At 48.9% G+C, this 19,898-nt stretch overlaps 1 protein-coding gene across 1 annotated transcript; it reads left to right on the top strand.

Moving 5' to 3' along the window:
* Positions 1-7,206: 7,206 nt before the first annotated feature.
* On the top strand, positions 7,207-7,632 carry LOC109734541 (fatty acid elongase 3-like). Its single transcript, XM_020293748.2, has one exon. The coding sequence runs from the start codon at positions 7,207-7,209 to the stop codon at positions 7,630-7,632; it is 426 nt and encodes a 141-aa protein (XP_020149337.2).
* Positions 7,633-19,898: the final 12,266 nt, after the last annotated feature.

Raw genomic sequence — 19,898 nt, 5'->3', positions numbered from 1 at the left:
CGTGACCGTTGCGTTGCTTCTCTTCTCGCTCTCATTTGCGTATGTTAGCCACCATATATGCTTAGTGCTTGCTGCAGCTCCACCTCATTACCCCATCCTTCCTATAAGCTTAAATAGTCTTGATCTCGCGGGTGTGAGATTGCTGAGTCCTCGTGACTCACAGATTCTACCAAAACAGTTGCAGGTGCCGACGATACCAGTGCAGGTGACGCAACCGAGCTCAAGTGGGAGTTTGACGAGGAACGTGGTCGTTACTATGTTTCGTTTCCTGATGATCAGTAGTGGAGCCCAGTTGGGACGATCGGGGATCTAGCATTTGGGGTTATCTTATTTTCATTTGGATTTGACCGTAGTCGGTCTATGTGTGGATTTTGGATGATGTATGAATTAATTTATGTATTGTGTGAAGTGGTGATTGTAAGCCAACTCTCGTTATCCCATTCTTGTTCATTACATGGGATTGTGTGAAGATGACCCTTCTTGCGACAATACCTACAATGGGATTATGCCTCTAAGTCGTGCCTCGACATGTGGAAGATATAGCCGCATCGTGGGCGTTACAAGTTGGTAATCAGAGCCATCCCCGACTTAGGAGCCCCCTGCTTGATCGAATCGCTGGCGTTGTTGAGTCTAGAACAAAAATGTTTTGAGTCTTAGGATTATATATATATCGGAGAGTAGGATTCTTTTTACTCCTCAGTCCCTTCGTCGCTCTGGTGAGGCCTCCTGACGTAGAAGTTTTGACTCTTCTCTCCTCAAATTTCACTAAAAAAATTTAGGATCACGCGGGTATCTTAGAATCGTTCCGATGGTTTTGTGACAAGAACATTGTTCTTGGTGCCTCCTGACATTTAGGGGTTGTGGCAGTGTCCCGGGGAGTTGAGCTCCGAGGTGTTGTCGTCACAATTTTATCGTTGCAGTTCTGGAATACCTGAGTTTCGCCGACATCGAAAATCTCTTTTATGCAGTTGTTGGTGAGATCACCTCGACGCCACCCAGTACTGGGGCGGGAGTTCGGGAGTATTGCCATAACTCGTATAACGGATGCTTTTCGAAGGTTGAGGTACACGATTTCTGAAGTTTTCTGGTTATGTGTTGACGGATGGATACAGCTGGATCTAGGGATTGCTAGTTTGGGTGATATATTTTGTGTCCCCTGTATCCCCAACACCAGATTGCATAACCAGAAAGTTTCGGGAGTTTATAGGTGGGATTCAAGTAGCTCTTAGCATTTCTTCCCGCAGATATTTGGTTTGTGATTGGGCAATCCTTACCATTTATTTGTTCCAGTTGCACTCTGTTATTTTATTCATCAACCCTTTATCAAGTGGCTTCTCACCTTAATGGAAGTGTGATGATTTACTATGGAATTCATTCGTTCATCCTCGTTCGAATGTTTATTGTGAAGACTATACGTTGCAATTTCTATCCGTTGATTCAATTTGCCTATCTGTCTATCAAGATGCTAATGGATGTCACCCTCTTCAGGATGGCTCCGCCAATGCGTCAGAATCCGGAACGCAATGAGGGGAGTCAGGCGAACCCTCCGCCAGCACCTCAGCCTCCGTTGGCATGGCAAGCTATCATGGCAGCCACCAACGCCAATGCTCAGATGATTTTGCAACTCTTGCAAGAGCGCACCCAAGGGCAAGGCAATCAAGGAAATCAAGGCCAAGGCAACAATCAGCCTCACTGCGCTACCCTCCACCAGTTCCTCGCAAATCAGCCGAAGTCTTTCAGCTACTGTGCCGAGGCCACACACGCCGATGATTGGCTCGTGGACATCAACAAGCATTTTGAATGTAGCAATGTCAGGCCTGAGGACTTTGTCAAGTTCGCTTCTTTTCAACTCAAGGATCAAGCTGCCGAGTGGTATCAACAATACAAAGATTCCAGAGGAGGTCGTGATTACCTGGGATGATTTCCGCTGAGACTTCAAAGCTCACCACATTCCACAAAGTGTTGTTGAGAGCAAGCATGAGGAGTTCCGCAATCTCAAGCAAGGCAGCATGTCCGTGTATCAATACAATACCCAGTTTCAGAAACTCACTCGCTTCGCTAAGCAAGACGTTCCTGATGAAAAGAGCATGATCTATCACTTCAGAGGTGGCCTCAGAGAAGATCTGCAATTACCTCTCGTGCTTTTTGAGCTGACCAAGTACGATGATTTCTACAATATGGCACTGAAGCAAGAGGCTGCTCAGCTCAAGTGTGAGGCTTGTAAGAAGAGAGTTAGGGACGTAGTTCAGTCTTCTTCTTCCTCACTAGTGGCTGCTAAGCAACAGAAGTTCTGGTTGCCTCCTCCTCCTCCGTTTCGTCAGCCTTTCCAGCAGAAGAACAAAGGTGGCCATGGATCTTCCCACCCACCCAACCCTGGCTATCAGAACAAGTCTCAGAATCAAGCTCCAAAGTCGAATGCTCCTTATCATCGTCCACTCTCAGAGGTGACTTGCAACAAGAGTCAGCAGAAAGGTCACTATGCTAACAAATGCTTCAACCAAAGGCGCCTTCCGCCTCCTCCTCCTGTGAGATCTTCCAGCAATGCAGTGGTCAAGCATAATCCCAAGTCTGCAAAGGTGAACATGATGTATGCAGCTCAAGCGGAGGAATCTACTGATGTGATAATGGGTAATCTCTCAGTTAATGATATTACTACAAAAGTCTTATTTGATACTCGTGCATCTCTTTCTTTCATTTCAAGACCTTTTGTTGCCAAGCATGAGTTTGTGACGGAAAAGATTCCTATCCCGTTGAAGATTGTGTCCCCGGGTAAGCAAATGTAATCTAATAATTGTGTCCCGGATGTTTCCATCAAGATGGGAAACTATAAATTTCTGTCTAAACCAATTGTCCTTGGTGACTCGGATATTGATCTAATTCTCGGCATGGACTGGCTTTCTAAGCACAAGGCTCAACTTGATTGTGCGGCCAGGGAAATTCAATTGACACACTCTTCTGAGAATGTGATCATCTATGCCGCTCGTGATGAGACCATTCAGTTATTCTCTCTCAATGAGAAGGGCGAGCTAGACGCAATTTCTCAAATTCCAGTCGTTTGTGAGTACCAAGATGTCTTTCCAGAAGAGCTTCCGGGTATGCCTCCTCACCGGCCAGTTGAGTTCGTTATCGATCTTGAGCCTGGCACGGAACCTGTTTGCAAGCGTCCATACAAGCTTGGACCCAAGGAGCTGAAGGAATTGAAGAAACAGCTCGATGAACAAGAGCGTCTGGGTTTGATCAGACCGAGATCATCTCCATGGGGCTGTGGTGTTCTTTTTGTCCAGAAGAAGGATGGCACGGACCAACTTTGTGTCGACTACCATCCATTGAACAAGAAGACAATCAAGAACAAGTATCCACTTCCCAACATCAATGAGCTATTCGAGCAACTTAAAGGTGCTAAAGTCTTCTCCAAGCTTGACCTTCGTATGGGTTATCATCAGATTCGCATTCGTGAAGAAGATATTCCCAAGACAGCATTCAGAACAAGCTTTGGTTCTTATGAATATACTGTCATGTCTTTCGGCCTTGTCAATGCTCCTCCAACATTCTCTCGAATGATGAACTTCATCTTCAACCCCTATACCAATGAATTCATCCTGGTGTATCTCGATGATATTTTGGTCTTCTCCAAGAATAAGAAGGATCATGCCAATCATTTGCGATTGGTGCTCGACAAGCTCAGAGAGTATCAATTCTATGCGAAGTTTTCCAAATGTGAGTTTTGGCTTGATGAAGTTCTTTACCTTGGTCATATCATCTCTGCCAAGGGCATCGCTGTTAATCCCGAGAAGGTGTCTACAATTGTGAATTGGGAACCTCCTCAGAATGTCAAGCAGCTCCGCAGTTTCCTTAGTCTTGCAAGCTATTGCCGAAGATTCGTTGAGAATTTCTCTAAGATTGCAAAGCCTCTTTCCAACCTCCTCCAGAAGCATGTGAAGTATGTCTGGACTCCTGAGTGTGACGTTGCTTTCAACACTCTCAAAGAGAAACTCATCACAGCTCCTGTCTTAACTCCTCCTGACGAATCCAAGCCATTCGAAGTTTTCTGTGATGCTTCTCTTCAAGGTCTCGGTGCTGTGTTAATGCAAGAGAAGAAAGTTGTGGCCTATACCTCTCGTCAGTTGAAGCCCAATGAAAAGAACTACCCCACTCACGATCTTGAGTTGGCGGCAGTTGTCCATGCATTAATAACATGGAGACATCTCTTGTTGGGATGAAAAGTGGACATATTCACCGATCACAAGAGTCTCAAGTACATCTTCACTCAGCCCAACATCAACCTCAGGCAAACTCGATGGGTCGAGATGATTCAAGAGTACAATCCGAGTATTGAATATACTCCAGGAAAGGCCAATGTCATTGCAGATGCTTTGAGTAGGAAGGCTTATTGCAACAGCTTAATTCTCAAGCCATTTCAACCGGATCTTTGTGAAGCTTTCCGCAAACTGAATCTCCAAGTTGTTCCTCAAGGCTTTCTTGCCAATCTCCTGGTCTCTCCTACTTTGGAAGACCAAATTCGTGAGGCACAACTCCTGGATACCATGGTGAAGAAGGTGAAACGTGGTATTGACAAGGGTCTTTCCAAATACAAGTGCTATCGCATTGATGACAGAGACACTTTATTCTTCGAGGACCGGATTGTGGTTCCTAAAGGTGATCTAAGAAAAGTCATTATGAACGAGGCACACAATTCTCTTCTTTCCATTCATCCTGGAAGTACGAAGATGTACCATGACCTCAAGCAGTCGTATTGGTGGACTCGAATGAAGCGAGAAATCGCTCAAGTCATGAATGAATGTGATGTCTGTAGAAGGGTGAAAGCAGAACACTAACGACCAGCTGGTCTCCTCCAACCTCTTGCTATTCCAGAATGGAAGTTTGATCATATCGAAATGGACTTCGTGACTGGATTTCCTAAGTCCAAGAGCGGAAATGATGCTATCTTCGTTGTCATCAACAAGCTTACTAAAGTGGCTCATTTCCTTCCAATCAAAGAATCTATCACAACAGCTCAGTTGGCAGAGCTATACACCTCCAGGAATGTCTCCTTGCACGGCATTCCACAATTGATATCTTCAGATCGTGGAAGCATCTTCACTTCTAAGTTCTTGGACTCCTTCCAGAAGGCCATGGGCACCAACATTCGCTTCAGCACAGCTTTCCATCCTCAAACTAGTGGCCAAGTCGAGCGAGTCAATCAAATCCTTGAAGATATGCTCAGGGCTTGTGTCATTTCCTTTGGCATGAAGTGGGAAGATTGTCTTCCATATGCCGAGTTCTCCTACAACAACAGCTTCCAAACGAGTTCGGGCAAGGCCACATTCAAGATTCTTTATGGCAGAAAGTGTCGTACTCCTCTCAATTGGTCAGAGACGGGTGAACGCCAACTTCTTGGCAATGACTTGATCACAGACGCTGAAGAAATGTGTAAAGTCATCCGTGAAAATCTTAAAGCCGCGCAATCGCGCCAGAAGAGTTACTGTGATAGCAAGCACCGTGATTTGGCTTTCGAGATCGGAGACCATGTTTACCTCCACGTCTCTCCAATGAAAGTCACTCGCCGCTTCGGTATCAAAGGGAAGCTTGCCCCTAGATACGTGGGTCCTTTCAAGATCATTGGCAAAATAGGCGACCTCGCCTATCAACTTGAGCTTCCCTCCAATTTAGCGAACGTGCATGATGTGTTCCACGTGTCACAGCTTCGCAAGTGCTTCAAGACTCCTGAGCGCACCATCAACTTCGAAGAGATTGACCTCCAAGAAGATCTGTCTTATCATGAGCACCCCGTTGCTATTCTTGAGGAAACTGGGCGCAAGACTCGCAACAAGTCAATCAAATTCCTGAAAGTGAAGTGGTCGCACCATTCCGACAGAGAAGCCACCTGGGAGTGCGAGGACCACCTCCGTTCCGAATATCCGGAGTTCTTTCAGTCCTAGATCTCGGGACGAGATCCTCTCGTAGTGGTGGAGTGTTGTAACACCCCGGATGTAACTTTCCATATTTGTAACTCCAACTCTTTCCATTTTCAGCTATGTGTTATGATATTCCCTTCGTGGTTGGGTTTCGTCTTCGTTTTGCATTTTGTTCATGTCATGCATCTCATATCATGTCATCATGTGCATCTCCTTTGCATACGTGTTCGTCTCATGCATCCGAGCATTTTCCCCGTTGTCCGTTTTGCAATCCGGCACTCCCACATGCACCGGCACACCCCTCTTGTTTCTTTTCATGAGCGGGTGTTGAACGTTCTCAGAATGGACCGAGGTTTGTCAAGTGGCCTTGGTACACCACCAGTAGACCACCTGTCAAGTTTCGTTCCATTTGGAGGTCGTTTGATGCTCCAACGGTTAACCGGGTAACCGTAAAGGCCTTTTGAGTGTGCAGCCCAACACCACTCCAAACAGCCCAATAACCCACCTAAGTCACCTCCATGCTCTCGATCGTTCGATCGCGATCGTGTGGGCGAAAACCGCACTCCATTTGGAGTCTCCTAGCTCCCTCTACCTATAAATAAGGAGTAAATTGCACAGAAGTACCACAATTGGGGCATTGGAAGCAGATTGGTACCAAGTTTGGTAATTTTTACATGTCAGTACCAAGTCTGGGGCTAGACGTTACAAAAAGGTCTAAATCGTGTATAAACGCGTATTGACAGTGTATCTGACCGGCAGGGCCCGCCTGTCAGCTGCTGACGTGGCATTTTTTTGCAGAAACCCCCCCCCCCCCCCCCCACAATGTCCGCGCCCGCCTCCATCTCCGCCCCCGCGCGCTCCACCCCCGGAGTCGTCGTCCTCGTCGTCCCCGCCGCCGATGATCCAGCGGAGGAAGGTGCTGTCCTGCGAGGAGGGCGGCGGGTGCGGCTCCTGCATCGCGGCGGCGTGCGGGTCGCCCCAGCCGGCCATGTCGATAAGCGGCAGGTGGTGGACCCAGTCGTCCTTGGCGTCGTCGTCGTTTGCCCCGGGGCCCGGCGGGGGCGGCCATGCCTGCGCCGGCGGGACCACGGAGACGTTCTTGGCCCAATCAAGCCATGCCGGCGGGCAGGGGCGAGGGGGAAGACAGCGTGGGATGCGCGGCGGGGCTTGCCCGGCGGTCGAGCACCGACGCGGGGTCCCATTCCCCAAATCCCTTTCCATCCTCCGCACCGTACGACCGCAACAACCTCCCCTTTTTCCGCCGGCGAGCGACCGATCCGGCGGACGGACCATGGCCGCGCTCGTCGGCGACGTCGCCTACTGGCTGGCGGAGCACCCGGACATCGTCGGCTTCCGCTGGAGCCCCTCCGGCCTCTGGTTCTCCACCTGGGCCTTCCTCCTCGGCTTCCTCGCCACCTACGTGTCCCTCTGCCTCGCCGCCGATGCGCTCCTCTGCCGTCGGAAGCCGCTCCCTCTCGGGCCCCTCCCCCCCGCGCACGCGCTCCTCATGGCCGCCGTCTCGGCCACCATCTTCGCCGGCACGCTGCTGTCGGCGGTGGCGGAGATTCGGGACACGCGCTGGTCGTGGCGGGGCCGGAGCCGGACCACGCCGCTCCGGTGGCTCTTCTGCTTCCCGCCGGGGGTGGAGATGGATGCGGGCGCGGACATCGTGGGGGGGGGGGGGGTTTCTGCAAAAAAATGCCACGTCAGCAGCTGACAGGCGGGCCCTGCCGGTCAGATACACTGTCAATACGCGTTTATACGCGATTTAGACCTTTTTGTAACGTCTAGCCCCAGACTTGGTACTGACATGTAAAAATTACCAAACTTGGTACCAATCTCCTTCCAATGCCCCAATTGTGGTACTTCTGTGCAATTTACTCATAAATAAGTGATCCCCCTCAGATTTTTCGCGCAGACCAATCCTAACCCTTTTCCCTCTCCGCCGCCGGACGCGTCCGTCCCGCGCCGGACGAAACCGCGCCCGCGCCCGCGCCAATCAGACGCCGCCACCTGGCAAGGCGCCGCGGCCCGGCGAGCCCGAGGAGGGCCCGCCCAAGCCCATCGCCGCCCGCCGCCTGAGCGCGCTGCCCCGCGCGGGACCCTGCCCGCGCCGCCGCCGACCGCCGCCGTTCCCGCTCCCCGCCGCCTCGTCGCCCGTCCGCCGGCCGCCGGACCTCGCCGCGCCGCCCTCGTGCCCCGGTCGCCGGACCCGCGCCGACGTGCCCCGTCGCCTCCCCGTCCCGCCGGCGCCTCCTCCCGGCCCGCTCTGGCCAGATCCTCGCCGGCCCCATCTCCCTCCTCAACTCCGGCGACTTCTCTGGCCACTCCTCCGACGAACCTCGACGTCCGCGCCGACGAACCCTAGATCTGGAAACGAGGTTGACTTTCCCCTCCCCTCGTTTTTCTGCTAAGTCCCGATTTGCTCATATTATCTGGCTTTGTTCATCGCATCATATCTCATTGCATACTGCTCCGTTTCATGCGTGTGATATATTGAAATGTTCATCACGAGATGCTCTTCATTTTGTTCCATTGTGCGATGCTCGTTTGAGTTCATCTTGATGCCCAAATCTCTGGTGCAAGAGTGCTATAGGATGTTTACTGCTGTTATTTATCAGAACTTGATGTATTTGATACATACATACTATGAACTTACTCTTGCCATGGTTAGCTTCATGAACATGCCATCTTGCTGTAGGTATGCTTGTTTTGTCATGCATTGCTTTGTGATGAGAGAATCGAGCTCACAAAGATGCCTTCATAATTCTGTTAATGCCATGGTCTGAAACTTGTTGACGAAACTTGCTATGTTTACATGGGTGCCATCATATCTTCTGTGCCCTTTTGGCTCATGATTAGTAAGGGACTTTTTTTCTATGCATTTAGCAGATTCATGCCATGCCTTGTTTTGCTATGATAAGTTCCTGTAGCATGTGTTTTGCTTGCTCTGAACATTGCTACCTGATGCTGTTTCAGCCATGTTCAGTATTTTCACCTAGTCTGTGAAGCTGATATCTTTTGCACTTTTGTCATGCTTGTTTGAACCTGTTATTTTGTGAACTAGCCGTAGCTCAGTGTTCATCTTTTGTCAAGCATCTCCTGTAGATCACTGTCATATGCTTTGTTGCTATGTTGGGGTGCTGTAGCATAGTTACTTGATGTATTCTAAGTGCTATCATGCTGTTAATCGCAGAATCGTGTCATTCTTGTTTTGCTTGCCATTTGCAAACCGTGCATCCGTCTCCGGTGATATTTATATCGATTTCGACCGAAATCATCTCTTCTTTCCAGTGGCATACTTGGTTTGCCAAGTTGATGCCTTGTTCATCCTTTTTCTTTTCCGGAGCACGCATTTGCATCGCATTTCACATCTCGCATATCATGCATGTATTGCATCATGTTGCTTGTGCATTTCCCGTGATTGATTGTGGTTCCATTGCTTGTGTTCTTGCTGTGGGTAGACCTGGGAGACGAGTTCGTGAACGAGGAACCTGTTGAGTACGCTTACGAGGATCAAGCTTTCGACAACTCTGAGAATCTTGCAGGCAAGATGACCATACCCTCGAAATCACTTCTATCTTTCCTTTGCTAGTTGTTCGTTCTATTCCTATGCTGCGCTACCTACCACTTGCTATATCATGCCTCCCATATTGCCATGTCAAGCATCTAACCATCCTTTTCTAGCAAACCGTTGTTTGTCTAAGTTACCGCTTTTGCTCAGCCCTTCTTATAGCGTTGCTAGTTGCAGGTGAAGTTGAAGTTGGTTCCATGTTGGAACATGGGTATTTTGGAATATCACAATATCTCTTATTTAATTAATGCATCTATATATTTGGTAAAGGGTGGAAGGCTCGGCCTTATGCCTGGTGTTTTGTTCCACTCTTGCCGCCCTAGTTTCCGTCATACCGGTGTTATGTTCCTTGATTTTGTGTTCCTTACGCGGTTGGGTGATTTATGGGACCCCCTTGACAGTTCGCCTTGAATAAAACTCCTCCAGCAAGGCCCAACCTTAGTTTTACATTTGCCTACCTAAGCCTTTTTCCCTTGGGTTGTCGCGAGCCCAAGGGTCATCTTATTTAAACCCCGGGCTAGTGCTCCTCTGAGTGCTGGTCCAAAGTAGAGCCACTTGCAGCGCCACCTCGGGGAAACTCGAGGGCTGGTTTTAGTTGTACGTAGTGTTCATCCAGTGTGCCCTAAGAACGAGATTGTGTAGCTCCTATCGGGATTTCTCGGCACATCGGGCGGCTTTGCTGGTTTTGTTTTACCATTGTCGAAATGTCTTGTAAACCGGGATTCCGAGACTGATCGGGTCTTCCCGGGTGAAGGTTTATCCTTCATTGACCGTGATAGCTTATAATGGGCTAAGTTGGGACACCCCTGCAGGGTATTATCTTTCAAAAGCCGTGCCCGCGGTTATGAGGCAGATGGGAATTTGTTAATGTCCGGTTGTAGAGAACTTGACACTTGACTTAATTAAAATACATCAACCGTGTGTGTAGCCGTGATGGTCTCTTTTCGGCGGAGTCCGGGAAGTGAACACGGTTGGGGTTATGTATGAACGTAAGTAGTTTCAGGATCACTTCTTGATCATTTCTAGCTCCGCGACTGTTGCGTTGCTTCTCTTCTCGCTCTCATTTGCGTATGTTAGCCATCATATATGCTTAGTGCTTGCTGCAGCTCCACCTCCTTACCCTATCCTTCCTATAAGCTTAAATAGTCTTGATCTCGCGGGTGTGAGGTTGCTGAGTCCTCGTGACTCATAGATTCTACCAAAACAGTTGCAGGTGCCGACGATACCAGTGCAGGTGACGCAACCGAGCTCAAGTGGGAGTTCGACGAGGAACGTGGTCGTTACTATGTTTTGTTTCCTGATGATCAGTAGTGGAGCCCAGTTGGGACGATCGGGGATCTAGAATTTGGGGTTATCTTATTTTCATTTGGATTTGACCGTAGTCGGTCTATGTGTGGATTTTGGATGATGTATGAATTAATTTATGTATTGTGCAAAGTGGCGATTGTAAGCCAACTCTCATTATCCCATTCTTGTTCATTACATGGGATTGTGTGAAGATGACCCTTCTTGCGACAATACCTACAATGCGGTTATGCCTCTAAGTCATGCCTCGACACGTGGGAGATATAGCCGCATCGTGGGCGTTACAACCCGCCCGTATGTACACATACGTGTCCGTATTTTCTTTCTTGCACCTTGGCCGCTGTACGTACGTGTACATGCTACGTGCGCGCCTCAACTACGACACGTACGCGCCTCTACTACGACACGTGCGCGCCTCTACATCCACCAGTATATATGTACGTACACGTTCGCGACCAGAATGACAACGCTACGTACGCTTCGACCAGGTGGGTCCCGATTGTTAGGCACTTCCTTGCCTGCGAAGATGTAGCTGGTGGGTCCCAGCAGTCAGGGGCAAACGTTTTTTCGCGAAATACGGTGGCCCGTCCGATGGGTCCCCGCTGTAAGGTGGAGGAATAATTATTTTGCACGTAATAAGGAGGCACTTCCTTGCTGCGGCCGTGGACCTAGCTGTCAGCCTCTCCACGTACAGTCCACGTCTGATGGAAGCCGTTCCTTGACCACGTTGACCACGCCACGCTGAGAGCACCAGGGCGGTGGACGACGGTGAGGCCTAGGAAGGGGACGACGCGGAGCCGGGGAAGACGCGGCAGTGGATGCCCACGCGTAGAGGAGTACGAGGGTTCACTGGTTCGCTGCGGTGTGAGGCTGCCGTCGCCGCAGAATAACAGGGGGTGTGGGTGAGTAGAGGGATGGCCTGGCCAGCGGTGGGAGTAGTAGGGGGCGGTGAGGCCTCCGCCGCATCGCAGCCGGCCACGGGAGGCAGGAGCACGAGGCACGACCGGCGCTGGTTTGGGCGGCTGGAGCAAGAAGACCAGAGGTTGAAGAAGCACTACGGCCGTTGGATGGACATCGTACGGTCACTGGAGCTAGAATCGTGCGTGACTAAGTTGACAAAGCCCTCCGTCCCCGTCAACTTAGTAGGCCCACAAGTCAACCTGCCACTATACTGGGTCCCAGCTAACAGGGGGAGTATTCATTTTTTTTGTGCGTAATAAGGAGGCACTTCCTTGCGTGTGAAGATATAGCTGGTGGGTCCGAGCTGTCAGCGGCGGTAACGTTTTTTTCGCGTAATACAGAGGCCCTTTCGGTGGGTCCCTGATGTCAGGTGGAGGAATCATTATTTTGCGCATAATAAGGAGGCATTTCCTTGCGTGTGGCCGTGGACCCAGCTGTCGGCCTCTCCACGTACAGTCCACTTCAGATGCATGTCGGTCGTTGACCACGTTGACCAGGCCGCACCGAGAGCACCAGGGCGGTGGACGACGGTGAGGCCTAGGAAGGGAACGACACGGAGGCAGGGAAGACTCGGCAGTTGTTTCCCACGCGGAGGGGAGTACGACTGTACGAGGGTTTACTGGTTCGTCTGCCATCGCCGAAGAATAACAACAGGTGTGGGTGAGTAGAGGGATGGCTAGGCCAGCGATGGGAGTACGGTGGGGCGGTGAGGCCTGCGCGGCAGCACAGCCGGCCGCGGGGAGGAGGGAGCAGGCAGTCTCGCCGGCGCTTGTTTGAGCGGCTGGAGCAGGAAGAGCAGAGATTGAAGAAGCACGACGGCCATTCGATGGACATCCAACAGTCATTGCTTGTGCATCAACCTTTTTTTAGGAAAGCCTCAAATCTGTGGAAAGCATCATACAACCCATCTTCCATTATTTCTAATAATTTATAGCCCATTTGCTAATTCTTAAGGTTTTTTTTGGAGTCCATATTCTTTTTGTTAGCATTACAGCCCATATTGTGGCCACGGTTAAAAAATTATACGCAATTTTGCATATTTCGGTGCGGTCCGAACTGTTTTTAATCCCGAAATTTCGACTCATATTCAAACTGATTTTAAAAATAAATGTATATCAATATAAAATCCAACAAATTCTCCACGCATAAAAATTAATGTAATTTAAAATCTCGAAATGAAAAAAAGATATTTGAAACTAATTGCCGGTTTGATGTGTTTTAAAAATGTACATCCCATTTCTCATTACTGATAGGCCATTTTCTCGGCCAGCCGAATGAAGCTCTCCTAGTCTTGAAAGATTTGCAGCCCAACAGGCCTGACAAAGCGACTTACTTGGCAAATCACAAAAAACTGGGCTGTGGCCGTGGACCCAGCTGTCAGCCTCTCCATGTACAGTACTCTTCCGATGGAAGTCGGTCGTTGACCACATTGACCACGCCGCGATGAGAGCACCAAGGCGGTGGACGACGACGAGGCCTAGGAAGGGGACGACGCGGAGCCGGGGAAGACGCAGTTGTGGATGCCCACGCAGAGAGGAGTACGAGGGTTCACTGGTTCGGCTGCGGTGTGAGGCTGCCGTCGCCGCAGAATAACAAGGGGTGTGGGTGAGTACAGGGATACCCTGGGCCAGCGGTGGGAGTAGTAGGGGGCGGTGAGGCCTCCGCGGCATCACAGCCGGCCACGAGAGGCAGGAGCACGCGGCACGACCGACGCTGCTTTGGGCGGCTGGAGAAGGAAGACCAGAGGTTGAAGAAGCACTATGGCCGTTGGAAGGACATCGTACGGTCACTGGAACTAGAATCGTTCATATTGACTAAGTTGAGAAAGCCCTCCGTCCTCGTCAACTTAGTAGGCCCACAAGTCAGCCACCCACTATGGTGGGTCCCAGCTAGCAGGGGGTATTCATTTTTTGGTGCGTAATAAGGAGGCACTTCCTTGCGTGCGAAGATATAGCTGGTGGGTCCAACCTGTCAGCGGGGGGAACGTTTTTTCACGAAATACAGAAGCCCTTCCCACGTACAGTGCACGTACAGTGCGTAATAAGGAGGAACTTTCCTTGCGTGCGACCATGGACCTCATGGGTCCCAGCCGTCAGGCTCTCCACGTACAGTCCTCTTCTGATGACTCTCGTATGTTAACCACGCCGCGCCGAGCGCACCGAGGCGGTGGACGACGGCGAGGCCCCAGACTGGAACGACCCGGAGATGGGGAAGACGCGGCAGTGGAGTCACAGACGGAGAGGAGTGGGAAACTTGACTGGTTCGGGTGCGGGGTGGGCCTACACTCGGCGGAGAATAACAGGAGGTGCGGAGTGGAGGGATGGCCTGGCCGTCGGCGCGGTAGCGTTTCGCTGGGGAGCGCAAAACAACGCCGCTAGACGCCGAAGGCTAGAGCAGGTGGTTCCGGCAGCGCTTGGGGAAGAAGACGAGAGATTGAAGAAGAATGCCGGCCGTTGGATGTAAATCCAACGCCTTCTTACGCTTCGACCTACTGGCCCACATGTCAGCCAGTCCATTTGTTTTTAGTCCATTTGGTGGGCTGGGTGAAATAATGACGTAGCATCTATGCAGCCCGTTTAAATCCCATTTGCATTTTTCTCAAAATCCGCGGACTTGCTAGGCTGGGTGAAAATATCATGTTGGGCTAGACGGAGAAATGTTATAAAAGCATAAACACATGATTGCACATCAGTAAAATCTTTGCAAGCTTATGTACGCAATCACTAGGAGTTAAGTTGCCAAGTTATATATAAAAAATTATTATTATTATTTTGTAAGAACTTTCAACTTACGAAATAAAATTTCATTTTAATTTGATGAGTTAATAGTACGTGGGGTATTATTATTTTTTAGGCTAGACGTGGGACAGTTGAGTTGGTTCTAGGGGAAAGTACTGGGAGAAAACTCAGTTTACATCGAAAACGAAAGTGGGAGAAAATTCAGAGACCTGCTGGGTCCACCTGAGGAGGGGAATATGTTGGGAGGGAGGAGATTCAAAGCACGGCAGCTGAGTGAACTAGTTTTTTTACGGACAAGTGAACTAGTTTACATACATAAGCAAATAGCCACTAAAAAAACAATCAGGTTAATGGGTTCTTAAAAGAAATATTTCGGACAAAACAGATAATTACGACACATAGGCTAATGCATGAAACACTCAGATGATAAAGGTGCTTATAAATAGATAAAGTACAACATCTAGACCTTCCTAGCACGCTTGATCATGACGCTGCGGCTGTCCGTGTACTCGTCGGTTACGGGAAGCAGACACGCCCTCATGTCCAAGATCTTCCTATACATGTCGTAGCATGCGTATGTGTCCTTGGCCGCGTAGGTTATGTAGGCTAGATTCAGAGGTACCTCCCACGTGTTCAGGTCGTCTTCTTTCATGTTGGCGTATCAGGGGTCGATGATGGTCTCAGCAAGGTCAACCATGGAGTCCTTCTCCTGCCTGTTGCTGATGATCTTGTATTGCTTCTGGATGTCGACAAGCTTGTTGCACCAGATGGCCGAATCGTCGCGTTCTTCCTTCTCTCCACCGTAGCGAAGGTGCAGTCGGCGCTGCCGATGAAACGGGTGAATGCTCCAGAACCTGGTGCTGCCATAGGACTGAGGCGAGGCAAAGCTTCACCGAGTCCATATCGTTGGTGTACATCACATTCAACTTGGTGCAGCCATAGGACTGAACGGCGAACTCAAAGGGGAACTCCTTGCTGAAGTCCATATCCAGCAGGCTCACCCCTCGGATCTCCATTGGAGTCTCTTCGAGTGAACGAGTGTGTAGGCGGCGGCAGCAGTTTGTTTTTCAGCTCTTGGGGAACTGGATTCAACAGTAAGCTGAGTGTGTACAGGCGACAACAGTTACTACCCCTCCCTCGTCCGCTGCACGCCCGGCAGAAGATGCACCCTCGGCCACACGTCGGTTCACGAGCGGGTCTGTATTGGTACTGTAATAACAGGAGTTAGTGGTCACTTTACTTAAATTTATTTAGCTTTAATAGAAATTTATACTTAAAACAAGCAATGCATTCGCTCGTTCTATCAGTGCCACAGGATCAACATGCACAACAATTAGAATTATTATTCTCAGGACGCACACGATCAGCACATTTGTCGCACTTTCACAAAGATAATACTACCAAGTTTGAACTGTTTGTTATGGTTGTTGTCCTCTGCATCAACATGCCGTGTTTCCCAGCTTGCAAGATTCAGAACCAACAAATAAGATCCAAATAATAAGTACAACAAAGATGCCTACACATCTCATTGATTCCCAGCTTGCAAGATTCAGAACCAACAATTAAGATCCAAATAATAAGTACAACAAAGATGCCTACACATCTCATTAATTCCCAGCTTGCAAGATTCAGAACCAACAAATAAGATTCAAATAATAAGTACAACAAAGATGCCTACACATCTCACTGATTCCCAGCTTGCAAGATTCAGAACCAACCCATTAGAGCCTTTTGATAAAGTGAATATCGGGATTAAATCCATCTTGGCTAGCCATGTAATACAATCGAAGAACTTGGCGAATGCTCTTGACCGTCACAACATCTGTAGTTGAGTATTCCTGTTTGCACAGCACAGATAATAAAGAGCATGATTACTATAATACTAGCACTATTGGAAGTCAACCTGCAGCTCCACTCGATGATTCAATTCATGCCACTTTTTCTGCAGTTCACCTGAAATGAAGTAAAAATTGTATCATTCAGCTAGCAAGAAGTACTTGCTCTTGTGAGCTGGCAGGTTCTTCTTTAGTAGTTGCACAAAAATTGAGCAACATTAAGGTTGGCTGTCCGGCTCATGTAAGGTGCAACTATAATTTTCTTATCCTTTTGTGCAGTTCCACTAAAGTAAAGTGCCATTGTGGTGACAGTGACGGCTCCATCTTGCAAAGGCTAATAAAATGTTGCACGAGATTACCAGCAGAACTTGCCGGAGATTTTGGAAACTCCAATCACCATTTTGTGCAGTTCCACCAAAATTGAGAGATGTTGCCCACGTGACATTTTAGTTGAACTGCACAAGACACTCATTCCAAAAAAAGTGTTTTGTGCAGTTCACCAAAAGGTCACAATAGCAACAAGGTGAAATGGATATCCCTATCTGCACAAAAAGATAGAAAGTAAACAGTTGCTGGTCAATAAGAATATACGAAACATATACAAAATGAAAAGAAGCAACTTAATTATGTTCATGGCAATCACGCAAGGACAGTAGAAATTTTAAAACGTCAGCAATGCTTCATGTTACCAGAAGCATTACGATCAACAATGAGATTCCTCAAATATGGGATTACTTTAATGGTGGCATTGCTTGTTTACCAGACACATTAAATCAACAGCAGCTAAAGAGTTGGTTTAAGGGCATGGGACCGTGGGGACACCAGGACACTCAGCAGCGTAAAGGAGCAACTTACTTATCATACTGGGGAAAACAGCAGGAGTGCCATTTGTAACACAGTTTAATTGCATCTTATCACTGGAGGCATTAGATTAACAATAACACTGGTTAGACATGTCCCTAAGGTAACAGTGTGATCGCTTCATTTTACATGCGCCCTTACATTAACAACAGCAAAAGGTTGGTATAAGGACATGCGACAGTGGATGCATCAGCACAATGTACCTACAAGGAGGCATAAAGTGGTGATGCTGACTTTGTTCATGTTATGTGAGGGGAGCAAACCTAATCCTGGAGACCTTGTACTATGTGAGGGCAGCAAATCTAATCCTGGAGACCTTTTACTATGTGAGGGCAGCAAATCTAATCCTAGAGACCTTTTACTATGTGAGGGCAGCAAATCTAATCCTGGAGACCTTTTACTATGTGAGGGCAGCAAATCTAATCCTGAGACCTTTTACTATGTGAGGGCAGCAAATCTAATCCTGAGACCTTTTACTATGTGAGGGCAGCAAATCTAATCCTGGAGACCTTTTACTATGTGATGGCAGCAAATCTAATCCTGGACATACTCTGTTGACTTGTCCACCAGCCGCCACTTTCTATCCTTTTTTCAACCAATAATAGATCTGTTCCTTATCCAGTTTGTACTGCATTTTCCCATTATTTCCCTTTTCAACCAAGAGACCGGTTGGGTATCCGGTCTCTACTACTTTCACCATATTATTTCCTCTTTGAATCAAGTCCTAGATTCATGCTACAACTTTCCCCCCTTTCTTCGTTGTTTGAACAAAGCCCTAGATTCGAATGCATGAAGTAGCTTTACCTCTAATAATACTAAAAATTAAGGTGGCTTTGGAAGAGCTGATGGGAGTAGAAAAAGATGCACATGCAGACACGTGGGGAGCTAGGGCAGTAGAACAAGGCCGCTTTCGAAGAACTTATACCTGAGGGTCGCCGGGATGTCGGCGGTGGCAGGTCGGATCTGCGGACAATACGGCAGGGAGGAAGAAGGGTCGGAGGACCTCCCGAGCCGGCGCTGTGTCGGAGAGAACGGCACGGGCAGAGGATCGGGCCCCTCCGGCAGCTGTGGGTTTCCTCCCTCGGCGGCGATGACCGCGTGAACGATGCACCTTTTAGTCCTCTACACATACGGGCCAAAGGGATCCGGCCGGATCTGTGACCAGCGGTGAGCAGAGAGAAAATGTCGCTACCGCTGTCTTGTTTATATCTGGAGAGGATGAGAGAATGAAGAGAGCAACCCTAGTAAAGTAAGCGCTCAGGCCCCTGCGTCCATATATAGTGGAGTGATTATCTTTTTTTCTCTCCACAACAAGCGTTTCAATTTGTGTACGTGGCATTAAAGAAAAGAAACTCTCTATTTAAGGTGACTACTGTACGACTCCTACTTACTACTAGTAGTACTACAGTATTGTTCACTTGTGCTCCCCGCCCCTCCATTCACTGAACAACCCCACAAGTGAATAAACATACAGTAAGTACTGTATTTATATAGAATGAACAAGCTCGAACTATTTTTGCGTAGTTAAAAGTTGAGGGCGGGGCTTTTCCCGGGCAGTACGCGCGGCAGTTTTCGGGTAGGCGGTTTGACATGGAGGCGAGGAGGGTGAGCGAGTGGGGCTGTGCGATTTGACGGCGCGTTACTTCTCGAAAGACTTGTGATATGACCACTCACTATAGTCATGAATTACTGGCGCTCCGACCGGGGTGATGCCCCCCTTCCGTTCCGCGCTCTAATCTGGTGCATGACATGTCGACCCGGATGCTGGCTCTCCCACATGTCGGAGTAGTAAGAAGGAGCAAAGAATGATGCGGTATATACTAGTACTATACTACAGTACTACTCAGGTCGGAGGAGTGCGAACCACAGCAGCCCAGTGAACCAGCAGTGCGAACCACGGTAGCCCAGTGAACCAGTAGTAGAAAACAATGTGGTGATATGGCCATAAAAAACAATGTGCTACAGTCCACACTGTAGCATGTACAGTAACACTCCTCTTTGTTTGGATCCCTGAGTTAGAGCTAGTTTGGGTTGAAATAGCCTCAAATTATCGAAACAAGAGGGGTTAGTTTGAGCTAGTTTGCTCTAACCCAGCTAAAAAAACTAGCCCGGTGGAGAGGTTCTAATTGGGTTAGTTATCCTCGGGCCCACTAAAAGAGAACTAAAAAAATCTCCCCTGCCCGCACCAGATCGCTCCCCCCCTCTCGCACGACTCCTCTCTGTTCCCCATAGGTCCGCTCGCCCTCTCTCTCCTCTGGCTGCCCTCTCCTTCCGGCCTCCGCTGCCCTACTCCGGCCGCCCTCTCCCTCCGGCCTTCAAAGGTCGCCCCGCTCCCCCTTCACCAGTCGTTTTTCTCCCTCTGTCATGCGCGCCGGCGGTGCAACTACAAGGGAGGTCGCGAGAGGGGTGAGTTTGTTCGTTCCTTCTCTGTCTCACGGCCATATCATTGATCTTGCTTGCTCTAGCGCTAATTCTGATTTGGAAAAGTAGATCCTAATCAAACTTGGTATAGATTTGTGGTGCACGCATGGAATTGTTTGATGCTGCTTGATGAGGTAATAAATCTTTCTAGAGGCCCAAAGATTCAGGTCACCTTTCTAGGTATTTCAATTTCAGGCTTGCATTATTTCTAGAGGCCCAAAGATTTAGTTCACCTTTCTAGGTATTTCAATTTCAGGCTTGCATTATTTCTAGAGGCCAAAAGAGTCAG

This window comes from Aegilops tauschii, chromosome 4 (assembly GCF_002575655.3).
Source record: "Aegilops tauschii subsp. strangulata cultivar AL8/78 chromosome 4, Aet v6.0, whole genome shotgun sequence".
NCBI classification, from domain to species: Eukaryota; Viridiplantae; Streptophyta; class Magnoliopsida; order Poales; family Poaceae; genus Aegilops; species Aegilops tauschii.
The sequence above is the reverse complement of the archived record's forward strand: the minus strand, read 5'-3'. Positions and strand labels throughout refer to the sequence as shown.

Coding starts and splice junctions, on each gene's coding strand:
- LOC109734541 (XM_020293748.2), top strand. CDS start 7,207: ATGGCCGCGCTCGTCGGCGACGTCGCCTACTGGCTGGCGGAGCACCCG.